Source organism: Camellia sinensis, chromosome 8 (genome assembly GCF_055761805.1).
Source record: "Camellia sinensis isolate YWXY chromosome 8, ASM5576180v1, whole genome shotgun sequence".
In the NCBI taxonomy this organism is placed as follows: domain Eukaryota; kingdom Viridiplantae; phylum Streptophyta; class Magnoliopsida; order Ericales; family Theaceae; genus Camellia; species Camellia sinensis.
In genome coordinates, this window is record NC_138968.1 from 197220243 (window position 1) to 197235450 (window position 15208).

At 31.5% G+C, this 15208-nt stretch overlaps 1 protein-coding gene across 1 annotated transcript; it reads right to left on the reverse strand.

Moving 5' to 3' along the window:
- Positions 1 to 12319: 12319 nt before the first annotated feature.
- Positions 12320 to 14341, reverse strand: LOC114311018 (serine/arginine repetitive matrix-like protein). The gene has a single exon (XM_028257107.2). The coding sequence runs from the start codon at positions 13842 to 13844 to the stop codon at positions 12591 to 12593; it is 1254 nt and encodes a 417-aa protein (XP_028112908.2). The 5' UTR covers positions 13845 to 14341; the 3' UTR covers positions 12320 to 12590.
- Positions 14342 to 15208: the final 867 nt, after the last annotated feature.

The window sequence follows — 15208 nt, forward strand, 5'->3', positions numbered from 1 at the left end:
GTAGATGGAGAGACAAACACATAAGAATGGTAGGAATATTTCCAACTCATCACATAAACTACACATGTCATTTTGGTGGCCTTCCTCTGCCCCCTACCACCCCACACATCAATTCCACAAGATAAAATATTTTCTGCAATACTTAAAAAAATAAAAAATTAATATGTATTATGTCATATTATTTGTGTAGTATTTCTGATAAATAAAAATTTCAAAATACGTAGGGTAAATCAGTCTTTATGTCCAAACAACCTATTCAATATTGTTCTAAGAAACATTTTGGAAAATGAGTGGGAGCACTAATTAGTGCTCCCACTAATGATGTGGTAGTAGGTCTCACTATGAATGATTTGATGTTTTGGTCTTAGTGTTGTATTTTTTTTTTTTATTGAGTTCTATGTCATTAGTGATCTTTTTAGAGCTTCAAAATTAGTGATCTTTATCATTGTTGAAACATTTTATGCTATGTCATTGATCGGTGCAGTGGTTATTCTATAATGTTTTGTTAGTAATCTCAATCAGAACTTAATTTCCATAGACACACAAAAAATTCCAATTTAGGGACGGGTTGTTTTTATTTTCGTTTTCTAGTGTTATTTTCTAAGAAGTATATTAAAAAAATATTTGACCAATTACTGTTGAAAAAAATATTTGATTTTCTTTTTGCAAAAGCAAATGCACTTAGGCTTTGAAAAAATTTCTCCTGGCTTCGAAGTCACTGTTTTTAGTAGGTTAGAATTTTTCTTTTCATTTAAAAAAAAAAAATCACAATACATAAAATAAAAAAATAATATTTTCAAAACGGGTTTTGAATTGTAGGAGCACTACTATATTATACATACGATAACTAAAAAGTCTCTCGGTAAGTGTCTTTTCTAATAGATTATGTGACTGTTATTCTTTTTTCTATATAATTTTATTTTTTAATATATAAATAAAAAAAATCATTTGATATAAATAAAAGTATAGACTTGAGGGCGTCAATTTGAGATACAAAAATATTTTGGAGCTCTAATAAAGAAGGTCTAATAGGGTGTGGGTCTTACTGTGATAGTGATATTTGTATTTTGTTTTTTTTTTTTGACTTTTTATGTCATTAGAGCTCATTGATTTAGAGAGATGAATCATTATTGTTTGAGATATATACAATATAGATGTCACAAGAGATATATATATTTTTAAAAAATGTCACATGACATTTTAATACTAATAAATAATTGCTCGATCAAATATATTGAAGTGGGGTATACATATCTCCTTTTGCACGTGTGTCGTTTAAACTCAATAAAATTTACATATACATGAGATGAAAAAATATATTAATTTTTACCCAATTCTGCTACTCCAGAAAAATTAATCAAAATAATGAATGATTTATCTCTAACGGATTCAATTAGACTAGACATTGAAAATCTCTTACTGATCAAAATTAATAAAATGTTTTGTCCCAGTATTTTAGCTATTGGTGAAATTCTCTTATAGAATTATGGAAAGGACTCGGGTCAATTATGTATTTGAGGTGTGGAATCCGCAACTGTTTTCAACTAGTCATAATATAAACATGAACGTGACACTCACCCAATACAATGATATTGTATTTGATTTTGTAATAAATTTTTGTATTCTTAAATTTTTATCTTACCAATAATATATATAATAGAGAGAGAGAGAGAGAGAGAGAGAGAGAGAGAGAGAGAGAAGCAGCGAATGATAGAGAAGAGTGGGTGGGGGTGGTGGAGGGGGGGAATCTGTGCAGAGATCCGACAGTTCAAAGAGCACGTTCTTCCACTGTAAACCTCTCCCCCGATTCCAGACACAAACAAAACATATACTGTTATTATTAATTGATCTTTTTTTATTTTATTTTTTATTATGTATATATATATATATATATTAAAGTATTGACATCTACTGCTAAAATTAAGGCAGCTTTGGAGTATAAATAAAGATCCTCTCCATGTGATCATAACGGATACTTTTTTATTTTTATTTTTAAATTTTTAATGCATCAAAATGACAGCCATAAACAACAATTTTACAGTTTGGTTGCATCTTAACGTTGCCATAATCTCAGAGCCCTAAGAAAAAGCAATAACAGACAAAACCTTGTCAAATATACAAGGCATCAAAATTCACGTTGGCTCACCATTATATACTCCACTCAACCTACCCATTATTCTTTTTAAATTTTATCTTTCAAAGCTCTACACTTTTTATTTTCAAGTGTGGTTGCATAATGTTGTTAGATTTTTAATAAAAATAAATAAATAAATAAATAAAACAAAAACTAAAAATTTATTTCATATATAAAGATAATTTGAAAATAAATAAAAGCAGTAACAAAAGAATAATTATAGTTGGTGTGTTACCGAGGTGGTGGCAAAAGGTTGAAGGTACCAAATGTGATGGTCAGTGATAGATGTCCGTTTGGTGTACTTGTTAAAATAGATTATAAATTATAACTTAACATATTATAAATTATGACTTTAATTAGAAACTGTTAATTTATTTGGTATAACTGTTAGATTATAAATTTAAGTTGTTGAGTAGTGTTTAATAAATAAACTGTGAAGTAACTTCTTCAATTACCAAATTAATCGGATATTCTTTACCCTTTCATCTACTTATATTTATATTCATTTTATCAAATATTTCACATGGGGTAACTCTCACATAAATATGGGGTCCATATCCATATAAGACATTTGGTAAAAATTTTAAAATTTCTAACATTTTCCTTTAGAAAAGGATAAATTACAAACATACTCTTTGAGGTTTACTTAAATTACAAATTACCTTTTATGGTTTTAGAAATTACATTATGCAGGTTTCTAATTTCATCACAAATAAGTCATTTTATTTATAAATCATCAAGTTAATTAATAGTTTTTAATAATGTTAAAATTTTATTTCAATTAATAATTCATATAATTTTATTATTGTATAGATGAACAGTTAAAAATTTTATTTTTTTAATTAATTTTATTAAATAAAAAATTTCTGACAAGAAAACATTTATAATTTTACAAACTATAAAGATAATTTATATTTTAGACAATGATTCATCCCCCTTTTTTCCCCACCCCCTTTGATCCTCTCTCTCTCATTGGTTACATTTTCTTTTTCTTTTTTTTCCTGTTCCTCTAATCACCACCCGCCACGTGACAAAGAGGGGTGAGGGGGTGACCCCCAAAAGGGGGTCCCAAGCATTATTCTTATATTTTAACCCAACCTCAAGGTTGTATTTGTAATTTTGCATTTAGAAAATGAGGATCAGACTAAAAACAAAAAAGAGAATCAATGGGGGCCCAATTGAAGAGATAAACCTGTAAAGGACAAAAGGTGACCGGTCCCAGGGAAGAAAAGACCCGGTCAAACGTCACATCCTTTCAAATCATTATTATATAACCCCATTTATTTCCTCAGATAAGACTAGAACCAAAGCAATTGTATAATACAATAATGATTCATCCCATTAAAAATATTATCACTAATAGCACTAATGTATTAAAAAAGTAAAAAAAAAAAATACAACTCCAAGACTAAAACATCACATCATTAATGATGGGACCCACTGCCACATAATTAGTGGGAGCACTAATTAGTGCTCCCAAGCATTTTTCTTGTATAATATTAAAACGGAAAATAGTACTCCCTCCGTCCCAAAATATTGGTCCCTTTTGGGGAATCCAACTTTTTTTGGTAGTACACTTATTGCATTTGAAAAAATTTAGTTTTCCAAAATTACCCTTTTGATAGTACATTTTTTGGAATATCAATGTCATAATTGTACTTTTTAAATTGTTTATTAATTTAAAAGAAGGGCAAAATAGGAAATTTACATTATTTTTGTACTTGATTTATAAAGAGGGACTAATATTTTGGGACAATGAAAAATGGAATAAGGGACTAATATTTTGGGACGGAGGGAGTAGGGATTTTAAGGATTTATTTTTCATAATTTAAAAAAATTAAAAGTAATTATTTTATTTAAGTCACATCATTTTATTTATATCACATTATTTTTATATCATATCATTTTAAATTTAACTCATATTTTATAAAAAATTAAAAAGTACACTTATTTAGATCATCTCAAATAACCCCTAAATGTTTTATCATATTTTTATTAAATATTTCAATGTTTTATATGGTTGCGGAACTCTCCGGCTTTGTTTGGTGTATTTTAAAAAAATCAAAAAGTCACTATTTTATTTAAGTCACATCATCTTATTTAAGTCATATCACCTTTCTATCACATCACTTCAAACCCAACTCATATTTCATGGTGGTGTTTGGGAACTTGGTTCCCAAATTTTTTTCTCATTTTTTCCACTAAAAGACAAAAGTTTTGCAAAACCAAAAAAAACAAATACAAACAAAATATCACATCGAACCCCATAATCATTTCACTTTTTTTCTCACAAACATCACATCCAACCTCAAAAAAACCCAACTATCTTCCCAAACACTAAAAATTTTTTGTCCAATAATATCTTACAACTAAAAAAACCTACATAAAAACTCACTTTCCAAACACCCTCAAAAAGTCAAAAAGTGCGCTTATTTATATTATCCCAAACCACCACAGTCTCACTTCATGTGAGATATTTGAAAAAATATTAACAAAAATATTAGAGATTCTAAAATTTCTATTAAATTTTTTACCAAATCACATGATATAAGTTTCATAACTATGTGAGACATTTAGTAAAAATTTTGAAATCTTTAATATTACTCAAATATTAATATAACATTTAAGATCCCTAACATTACTCTATTAAACACCTCACTCTTAAAAAAAAAAAAATTACAATATTATTTTGAGAAATAATTATTTAGTTTTTTAATAGTGAATTTTTAATTTTTATTCTTTTTAATCTAAAATAACCTAAGAGCCTCCCTACCAGTTTACCTGAATTTTATCCTCAAATATTATTAAAAAATTAATTATCTATTTTAAGAATAACTTTTTCATTTACTTCTCTCAACAAACTCCATATTCTTTCTCTATTCTAATAAAATGTTATTTTTAATTATTTTATATTTTATATTTTTGGAGATCAACAATGATTCATCCCACTAAAAACATCACCACTAATAGCACTAATGCATTAAAAAAATAAAAAAAATAAAAAAATTACAACTCCAAGACCAAAACATCACATCATTCATGGCGGGACCCACTGCCACCTAATTAGTGGGAGCACTAATTAGTGCTCCCAAGCATTTTTCTTTTGGAGATAGAGATGCTCAAGAATCAATAATAGTTGAATAAAAAATAATTTTATATTTTTAGAGGTAAACAGTTGCTCTCTATATTTGAGAAGCAACTGTAGCATTTCTTCCGACAGGAAGTTGTTTTAGGGGAGTTGATCGGGTTAATTTTTGAAGAAAAATTACCTAAAATAGGTAAGAGATGTATTTAGTGGATCCAATGGGAATACTCTATCGCAATAATATCAGCAATTCCTTCCGGATTATCACACTGGTTTTGTTTGCCAAGTAAATTGGCTTTTTAGCTTTTTGGTAGTTTAGGTTAGACCTTTTGATTTTTGTTAATTTTTATGTATGAAAAAATAAAATAATTATAATTTAAATATGATATTTTTATTTTATTAATTTTTTAATTTATTTTGTCTTCTTATTTTATTTTATTTTATTATTTTTTTTTTAACCATTTATTCCCATAAACCAACATGCCAAATGAGGGCACTATTTTATAAACATAAAATAGTGAACGATGTAAAGAGAATATCAATAATAATCAATAATTTATTGTATAAATATATAATAATATAATTTTTTAGGATAAATTACACTAACCTCCCTTGAGGTTTACCTTAATTACAGGGACCTCTCTTATTATTTAAAAAATAACACTTACCTCTCCTATTTTTGAAAATAATATACAGATTCTCCCCCCCTGTTAAAAGGACATGAACGACATTAACTTGATAGCTAAATTGCCCATAATGCCCTTGAGTCACATTGTGAAAAGACACAACTAACCCTTCTCTATCTTCATCTTCTCCATCTTCACAAACCCTTCTTCCAACATCTTAATGGCAGAAACCGTCTCTGCAATTTCACCCGTAAAAAACCCATTTCCATTCACAAACCTAGAATCAAGATTACAGCAAGAATTCCCATAATCTCTGCAATTTCACCCATAAAAAATCCATTTCCATTCACAAACCTAGAATCGAGATTAATTGGGGTACCAAATCCAGTAGGAATTGAATATGTGTCATTGAATTTCTTTGCCCTAAATTCAGGAGGTACCAAATCTTGATCAATTGGGATTTTTATGTAAAACCCACCATCTAAAAATCCCATGAATCTTCTCAAATTTCTTGCTTCTAATTAGGCCTTGAAAATCAGTATATCATTATCAACAACAACAACTACAATATATATATATATATATATATAGAACTGAAAATCCACACCAAAATCATCTGAGATGTGAGAAAGAGAGATTGAGATTGAGATTGAGGTTGTTCGGCACAGATGCTTGAGAGCTATGTTCTCTCTCTTTGTGCACAACTAATGGCCATGGCTCTTCTGTTTCGAAACTCGCCTCAAATTGCATTATAGAGGGCTGCGATGATCCACACAACCCTACTGTCGCTTGTGGCTCAGTTGTCGCATCCCACGCGTTACGCCTCTGCGTCGTCTCCAGCGGGGATGTTGAAGGTGGCAGAGTTTGTGAACTTGAAGGTGGACGATCTGATGAACTGGGTACGCCATGACTCCATCTGGCTCATGACCTTCGGCCTCACTTGCTGTGCCGTGGATTGTTTCGACGTCATTTTCAGGCCTAGCCCTAGCTAGTTTGATTGTATGATCAACGCTGGGTTTTGATATGTATGTGTTGATATATATATATATATATATATGGGTAAATTACACTTACCTCCCCTAAAGGGTAGTATTGAAATTTGAAAATTAATTATGGATGACATCAACAGAATCTATTGGAATTTGGACGGATAACAGAAAGGGAGTCTTTGTATATTAGTTTTAAAAATAAGGGAGGTATGTATTATTTTTGAAACACTAGGGGACGTACATGTAATTAAGGCAAACCTCAGGGGAGGTCAGTGTAATTTACCCAATTTTTCATTATATGAGGTTAAATTTTATATAAATTAGAATCTTAAGAAAATTTAATTTAATTATGTAAAACTTAAGGCTATTTTGGGAAGATAGTTAAAAGTCATCTTTCAGTTTTTAACTCATTTTTTGTCATATCATCTCTCATATTTTTTACACATTTTTTTAAAAAATAAAAAAAATCAAAAAATTAACTTTTAACTATATTCTAAAAACGATTGTCACACTATTTTCTAAACATAAAATAGTGTAGGATGTAAAGAGAATATCAATAATCAATAATATATATTTTAAATATATAATAATATTATTTTTTTATAAAATGAGGTTAAATTTTATATAAATTAGAATTTTAAGAAAATTTAATTTAATTATATAAAACTTAATTGTATTTTTTTTCTAATATCAAGAAAGATGTATTACTTACTCAAAAAAAAAAAAAAAAAAAAAAAAGAAAAAAGATACATATATTTTTCCATAGCCCCACATTAGCCTGCTCAATTGTGAGTTAAGGATAAAAAATAATGTTAACAAAAAGAAGTTGCGCCTCACACAATGTGATAGATGGTAAATAAAACAGTTTATCTCCGAATTTTAACTTAATCGTTTTCTTTTTATTTTGTTTTTGTTTGTTTGTTTTTTTTTTTTTTTATGGAGATTTTCTCCTTTTATGGAGGTTTGTTTTTTCTACTTTGTGGAGTTTTATTTTTTCTTCCTATGTTGAGACTCGTATCTTCGTTGCGTGGAGATTCTCTTTATTCCTTTTGAGATCTATTTTGTATTTTGATATATTTTATTTGGTGGCTTATTTTGTGGATGTGCAATATATTAAGTGTTTTGAATTTATATCTAATATATATATTATATAAAAAATTATTTGACTTAATAAGTATAATCATATAATTTTCTTGTAATTTCATTAAAAAAATATATTTATACCATTTTGTTTATTATTTTCTCCAAGTGTTTAGTTTCAGGCACAGCAAATTTCTCAACACTCATTATGCAAGTCCGAAAAAAACTAATGCCCTCTGGATTGAATTTTTCTGAAAATTGGGGATCAAGAGTCTTTTTTTTGAAAATTAGGTATAAAAAGTATTATCGATTTATTTGGTGAGATGCATGACCAAAGATTGGAAATTGTAAAAGAAGAAAAAGAATAACAGTACTATTAGCACCTCATAAATTATTTTGAACATCTTATTTCTCTGGATTTCCACTTATAAATTTTAAAACCATTAAAGTTTATTTTTTTCTCCTAAATAATACCAAAATTATCCTTAAACATTCCACTCATTGAATGCACACCCTCCAAAAAACCCTTCATTCTAAAAACCCTAACAAAACCCACTAAGATGAAGAAGAGTCTCATCCTTCTCAAAACCCAAGAAGAAGAAGAAAAATACTATCTCTGCTGATTTGACCAACTTCCCATCTGATATTTTTTATTATTCTCAAATCCAAACTCTTGATTTGAGGTACAATAATCTTTCAGGGGATATTCTAATACAAAAGTTGTCTATGGTTGTCACCAATCTTACATATCTTAACCTATCATACAATCACTTCTCGGAGATTAAAATCTCAAATTTACAGTTCTTAAAACGGTTCAGTTCTTCGAGTTTTCTTCATTCTGGACTTATCTCAAATCACAAAACGTTCAAAATTAATGTTTGGTTACCGGTTCCGGAACAAATAAACAATGTTCGGGCCTGTGTTCCCGAATTTCGGTTATATGTTCGGGAGTTCAGTCCCTGAAAAAATGACAAACATATTTTATTAGTTTTGCCATTTTTTTTCAAGAAACTTACTCGTACAATGCCAATCTCTTCTGAGCTATGAACAACATCAAAGTTATGAATTTTTTCTAAGTTTTTATTATTGTACTCTTATTGTCTTATGGAGTTGTGATTGACAAAAAAAATTTCACTCATTGTCATAGCTGGAAAAGTGTAGATAATCAAATGGTTGCTACTGTTACTGTCAGAATATACCGCCAAAGGGTTTTCAAGGTTTTGATGGTATGTTTTGAATGTGAAATTTGAGAAAGATGGATGGGTGGTGATAGAGATTGGTTCTCTTATAAACCTTAATTCATAATATAGTAGGTATGTAAGATTAATTGTGAGATGAAATGTCTCAAAATTAATGATATTCTTTACAATAATTTTATTTAAAATTATAATTATAATAAATTAAAAAAAGAGCTAACCCCCCAAAGTCTAGCAGAAATCAAAATTCAAACATAGCCGAAATATGAACTCATAGTAAGGGTTGGTTTGGGGTGTCCTAAAAAAGTATACTTTTTGTCTTTTTACGAAAAGATGTGTAAAAAAATAGAGAGATAATGTGATAAAAAAATAAAAAGATGGATTATATAAGTTATGCAAAACGTTGCACACTTTTTTTCCACTCACATCGCGCATTTCAACTGTCTATCTTCACAAAACAATTATAGCTTCGGTGTGAAAATTATGAATGCAGATTGTCTACGTCTAGAAAATTATAAGGCTGTAGATATGCAGAAAATGGGTAATTTTGGACATATGACTAATAGTTGATTTTTTTTGATTTTTTAAGATTTTTTTTAAAAATATATAAAAAATGTGAGAGATGATAGAACTTAAAATAACACCCACTCGATTTCTTTGTTTGAATTTTAATCCGCTCTCACTCAATTGAACACAAAGTTCGCAATAATATTATAACAATTTTTTATGTTGTATTTGATTGAGAGATTTTAAAAAAAAAAAATATGTAAAATTAAATAAAATACAGATATATTTTACTTAAATTTCACCTACCTTTTTCCTTTTATTTTTTAAATTTCTCAATCAAACATAGCGTTAGCATCTTATCATAATTGGCGAAAGTATATCCGAATTTGAGACTTTTTTGTGTTCAACAATTTTTTTCTAATTTACACTGAACTTTTTTACTTTAGGTCCAAGAATTTTAAAAAGCCAATTAAAAAAAAAATACATAAACTACTTCCCCAATAAGAAAAAGAATGACCAAATCCAATTGCTTTTCTTTTTTTTTTTGGGTTACAACTTGCAACATAATTGAAGGAAAACAGGAATAAAATTTAACTTTTCCTAGGAAATGAATTAAAGAATGGAAAATGCTTCAGGGCCCGAAATGTGTCTGGCTCGAATGTGGCTCGAAATTTTCTTTTTTTTTTTTTTTTTCTGCCATTTTCGACCTGCAGAGAGGGAGAAAGAGAGAGAGGGAGAAAGAGAGAGGAGAGGAGAGAGGGAAAGAGAGGGAGAGAAGAGAGAAGAGGGAATGGAGGCACACACACAGAGAGGCCCGTGCATTCCGGCCGATCGGCCGATCGTCGCAGCTCGGGCGATCGTCGCAGCCCGGCGGATCGTCGCAGCCCGGCGGATCGTCGCAGCTCGTCCGGCTGCCTCCGCCCGGCCGCCGTCGCCTCCCCTCTGCCTTCTTCTTTTCTTCTTTCTTCTTCTCTTCTTCTTTCTTTCTTCTTCTTCTGTCTTCGTCTTCCTCTGCTTCTGATTTCTGATCCAAAACAGACAAAAAAAAAAAAAAAAAAATTACAACGCCAAAACGACGTCGTTTCGTAGATTCGGGGCATTCGGGGCAACCTTTTTCGGGCTCCCAATCACTACTCTTAAAGAATAACCAACAACCAACAATGATTAAATCAATCTGATTTAGTCAATCTTGGAACTAATTAATTAAATATCATTTTCAAATTTCAAGGGGAGATGGTACTACCTAGATATATCAATGCCACGCATTAGTAATGCCAACTATACTAATAAAAAGTAAGAAACCTGTTCTCAAAAAAAAAAAAAAAAAAAAGTAAGAAACCTTGATGAAAAATAAAGGAAAATTTTATTGGCGTTAAGATTTAAAAAAAAAAAACACACAAATAACTGATAATTTTTTTTATAAATATTATGAAAAATAAAGAACTATTAAAATTAGTTTAATGAAAAACGAGTTTGGGATCAGACTGACGTGCAAATAGTTTTTTTTTTTTGGCAACTTTCAAATTTTTTGACTTTTTAATTTTTTTACAAAAAAAAAAAAAACAAAAAATCTCTTTTTTTTTTTTTTATAGGAAAATTTTTCTTACCCTCCGGCAGGTCTAAGGTGACGCTCCTTACAAAGATCACCAAGATGTCCTGTTAATCGTTCCGAGCGAAGAGAAAGATCACCAAGGTGTCCTTGCTTCGCCCAGGAGATTGGCCTAGGAAGGAAAGAATTGAAGCTGGGATCTTGGAACTTAAACCCCAAACCTTAACCACAATGCCAGCCACCCCTGAGTTGTTTTATGTGAATCTCAAAATTAATTGAGGTACATGTTACACGTTAGTCTTAAATCAACTTTTTTAACTAAAAAATTTATCAAAAAACCAAAAAAAATAAAAAAATTAACTTTTTACCGACTTTTAACGCTATGGCGCCTTTGATAATCTGTTTATGTTTTCGCATCATTTCCTAAACAACAATGATAGAGACCACTAATTTTGAAACTCTAAAAAAACTATTAATGACATGGCACTCAATAAAAAAAAAAATACACCACCAAGACCAAAATATCAAATCATTTTTGGTGGGACCCACTGCCACATCATCACTAATTAGTGCTTCACTCATTTTCATTTCCCCAATTCTAGAACAACAACGATTCATCCCACTAAAAACATCACCACTAATAACACTAATTAGTGACGGGACCAAAACATCACATCATTAATGGCGGGACCCACTGCCACCTAATTAGTGGGAGCACTAATTAGTGCTCCCAAGCATTTTTTATTCTAGAATGAATAATGTTTTAGTGCACTAAATTAGGAACTCTAGAGCATCACTAATGATGTGACACAGTGACCCCCACCAAAGTGATGTGATGTTTTAACTTGAGTTTGTTTGTTTTTTTTTTTAAACTTATTAGAGTTATTAGTGGTCCAAAAATTAGTGGGATGAATCACCACTCTTCTAGAATGGAAAAACAAATAAGTCCAAAAAAAAAAAAAAAAAAATTAAAATTTGACCCTGGCAAGACGCATAATGATTATACTGGCCCATTCAATCCAAATCCCACGTTCCCAACCAGCATTCAAAGCGCGTACACAACAAACCCATCACAGTCACAGTCAGAAGTCTGAAAACATCACAAAACAATTTTGCGAGGAAAATGAACAGAGAGAGAGAGAGATTCCAAATCTTTCAAGAAAACCCTAAAAAAAAATAATCTAACATTAGCTCTCAGAAGTAGAGTTAGAATAACTAACAGTGAACAATCAAACACAGTCCCCCGCATATATACAATATATATAAGCTGAAGAAATGCAAAAAGGAAATGAATTCCACCACTAACATTGTCATGCGGTATTGCCTCGGGTCGGGAAAAAAAAGTCATAACAGAAACTTCTAAATCAATGTTGAAGGTATTACCAACTCAACTCAAGTCAACTCTGCTCATTGATTGATTTGAATCAAGCTCGATCCGTCCGGTTCTTGCTGTTATTGTGTTGGCCTCTGTTTCCTCCTGCGGTACCGCTTCCACCGCCACCGGTTTCCCTCTTTTGTGGAGAAGAAAAGAGCTGAAATCCGAAGACACTCGACTTTGAAGAACCCCTAAGTGAACAAACAGGAACGTTTAGAACCGGAGTGATCCTAACGTTGGCAGAGTATGATCTCTCCATTCCTCTGTGTTTGAATCTTGGACCACCGTTGAAGCTACTTGGACTGCTTGAGCTTCTCTCTAAGCCCTGGAACACGATCTTTCCCGATGAGTTCATACGCGGACTATCAACGGACACACCTCGGACTACTGTAGCAGGTGTTGATTCCGTTGTTGCTCTGCGCCTTGGGCTTCGTTCGATTCTCGTACCGGTGGGGATTTCGGACGACGCAGCCCTTCGCTTCACTAATCGCACCCTAGGGGTGCTGGAGTTTGGATTCTGATTCTTTGTGAGAACGATCGGGTTTTGACTGAGATTAGGCTTCTCGGAATCAAGCGAAAGCCTCGGGAGATCATCGTGCTCGTGACCAGACGATGAGGACGAAAGAGATAAACGAGACGAAATTGAAACGGACTCGCTATCTGAGTCCTTTAGCAAAGGAAGACTGAGCGAAGACTCCAGAACCGAGCTCGAAGATTTTGAGCTTCGATGGAGAAAGTTCTTTAGAGATTTAGAGTTACTACTGTTATGCAAAGGGAAGGACGATGACACCTTGTGGTTGTTATCTTGCTTAGCATTGTTGTTGAGGTAAAGTTTCTTCAATCCTAGAAGCTCCTTCCACCTACTCGAACACCTCGGTGCCTTGGGCGAGAACAAGTAAGGATCCGTACCTGAAACCTCCGCTCTCCGGCGAGCTTTCGGCGTATCCTGCGATCTCATCTCCGCCGACACCGTCGACGCCTCCGCAGGACGGATCACGGAGAGTTGCAATGGCACAAGCTTACCATCCGAAAAGAGCTCATCGGCGGGAAGCATGGTAACCGGATCTTCAAGTCTGAACTCGAAATCACCAAAATCCTTCCCAGAAACTTCCGGATCTGACGATTCCGGAGCAACGTCCTCCTTTTCCAGCTTTCCTCCGGTGATCTTCGATGCTTCGTCGTCAGGAATCTCTCGGCTGAATGAGATTCGAGGACTCAACCAACCGTACGAAGGATAAGTAGGCGGAAGGTCCAGAAAATTATCCGGCGACATTCCAATCTTGTTCACGCAAGCTGAAGCCATCTCCGGCGATCATGCAACAACAAATACAATTTTTCCTCTAAATAAGATCTACGCTATCAGAATCTGATGCGCTCTCTCTCTCTCTCACTCAGACCAGGTGTTGAAACGGACAACTGTGCAGTTGCAGAAATCACATCGCCAGAAAATGCCGATCTCTAGAGAGAGAGAGACAGAGAGAGAGAGGAGGAGATTTTTGTAGAGAGAGAGTATTGTTCCCGCTTAGCTAGGGTTTGGAGGAGCGTTGTTTGTAGCGTAGCGCGGTGTAGAGTGTAGAGTGTAGAGAGAGAGAGAGTGTGACTATCGGAGAATAGTATAGGGTGTGTATAAATAAATAGGGTGTGTATAAATAAATAACAGTATCGTACAGCGGGTCCATGTGTTTAGACGAATAGGAATTTGACAGCTGTATGATTGGTCAAAGTTGGGCAACGTGGCTCAGTCCTTCCGCATAGTCCAAGACCTCCCTATAATATAGTGTTCGTGATTACGATCGTTCTTGGAAGCCTCCGATTATTAGCATCTCAAAAATTATTAATTATTAAATAATGAATACGAATGGTATAACTACAAAAATATTTATGTTTGCTTTTAATTTTTTAAAAATTAAGTTTTTATTTTTTATATTTTTTTAATAAATATTTTTTAAATTTTTAATAATTTTTTTTAAGATATACTTTACTTAAATTTATCTAAAAAGTAAAATATTTTAAAAATTAATAAATATATAAGAATACGAAAAATCTATTGAATTCTCATTTTTTTTAATTTTTTTTTGGTATTAGTGAATTTTGTAAAGATTTTTTTTTTATAAATATTATATTTTTAAAGTGTATTTATGGTAGGTGTATCTAAAAGTAAAAAAAAATTGCTTAGAATATTAAAAAAATTCAATATAAATTCAAAAATACGGAATTTTTTTTTTCTGAAAATTCATTTTGAATGTTGTGTACATTTTATCAGATTTAATTTTTACTTTAATCAATTTTTGCAAATGTGTGAATCAAATAAAATTATTTTTGTCATTATATTTTGAGTATGTAGAGATCAAATCAGTGGACTGGTAGAAGTAATGTTTGTAACAAATTAAGGTAGCGTTTGGTAGAGTTTTGTAAATGTGATTTGAGAGTATGAGTTGTATTTTGAGTTTGTGTGTTGTGGAGTTATGATTTGAGTGTAGAAAATTTGTTTGGTAAAGAGTTTTGAAAATAGTTTTGGAAAAGAGGTTTGATTTGAGTGTGGAATTATTGATGTGACATTTGATATGTGATATAAAAATTTACAACTCATAACTAAACATACAATTCAAAATTATTTTAAAGCACATAAAAAATTAAAAAAATTTCAGAAAATATTTTTTCCGATTA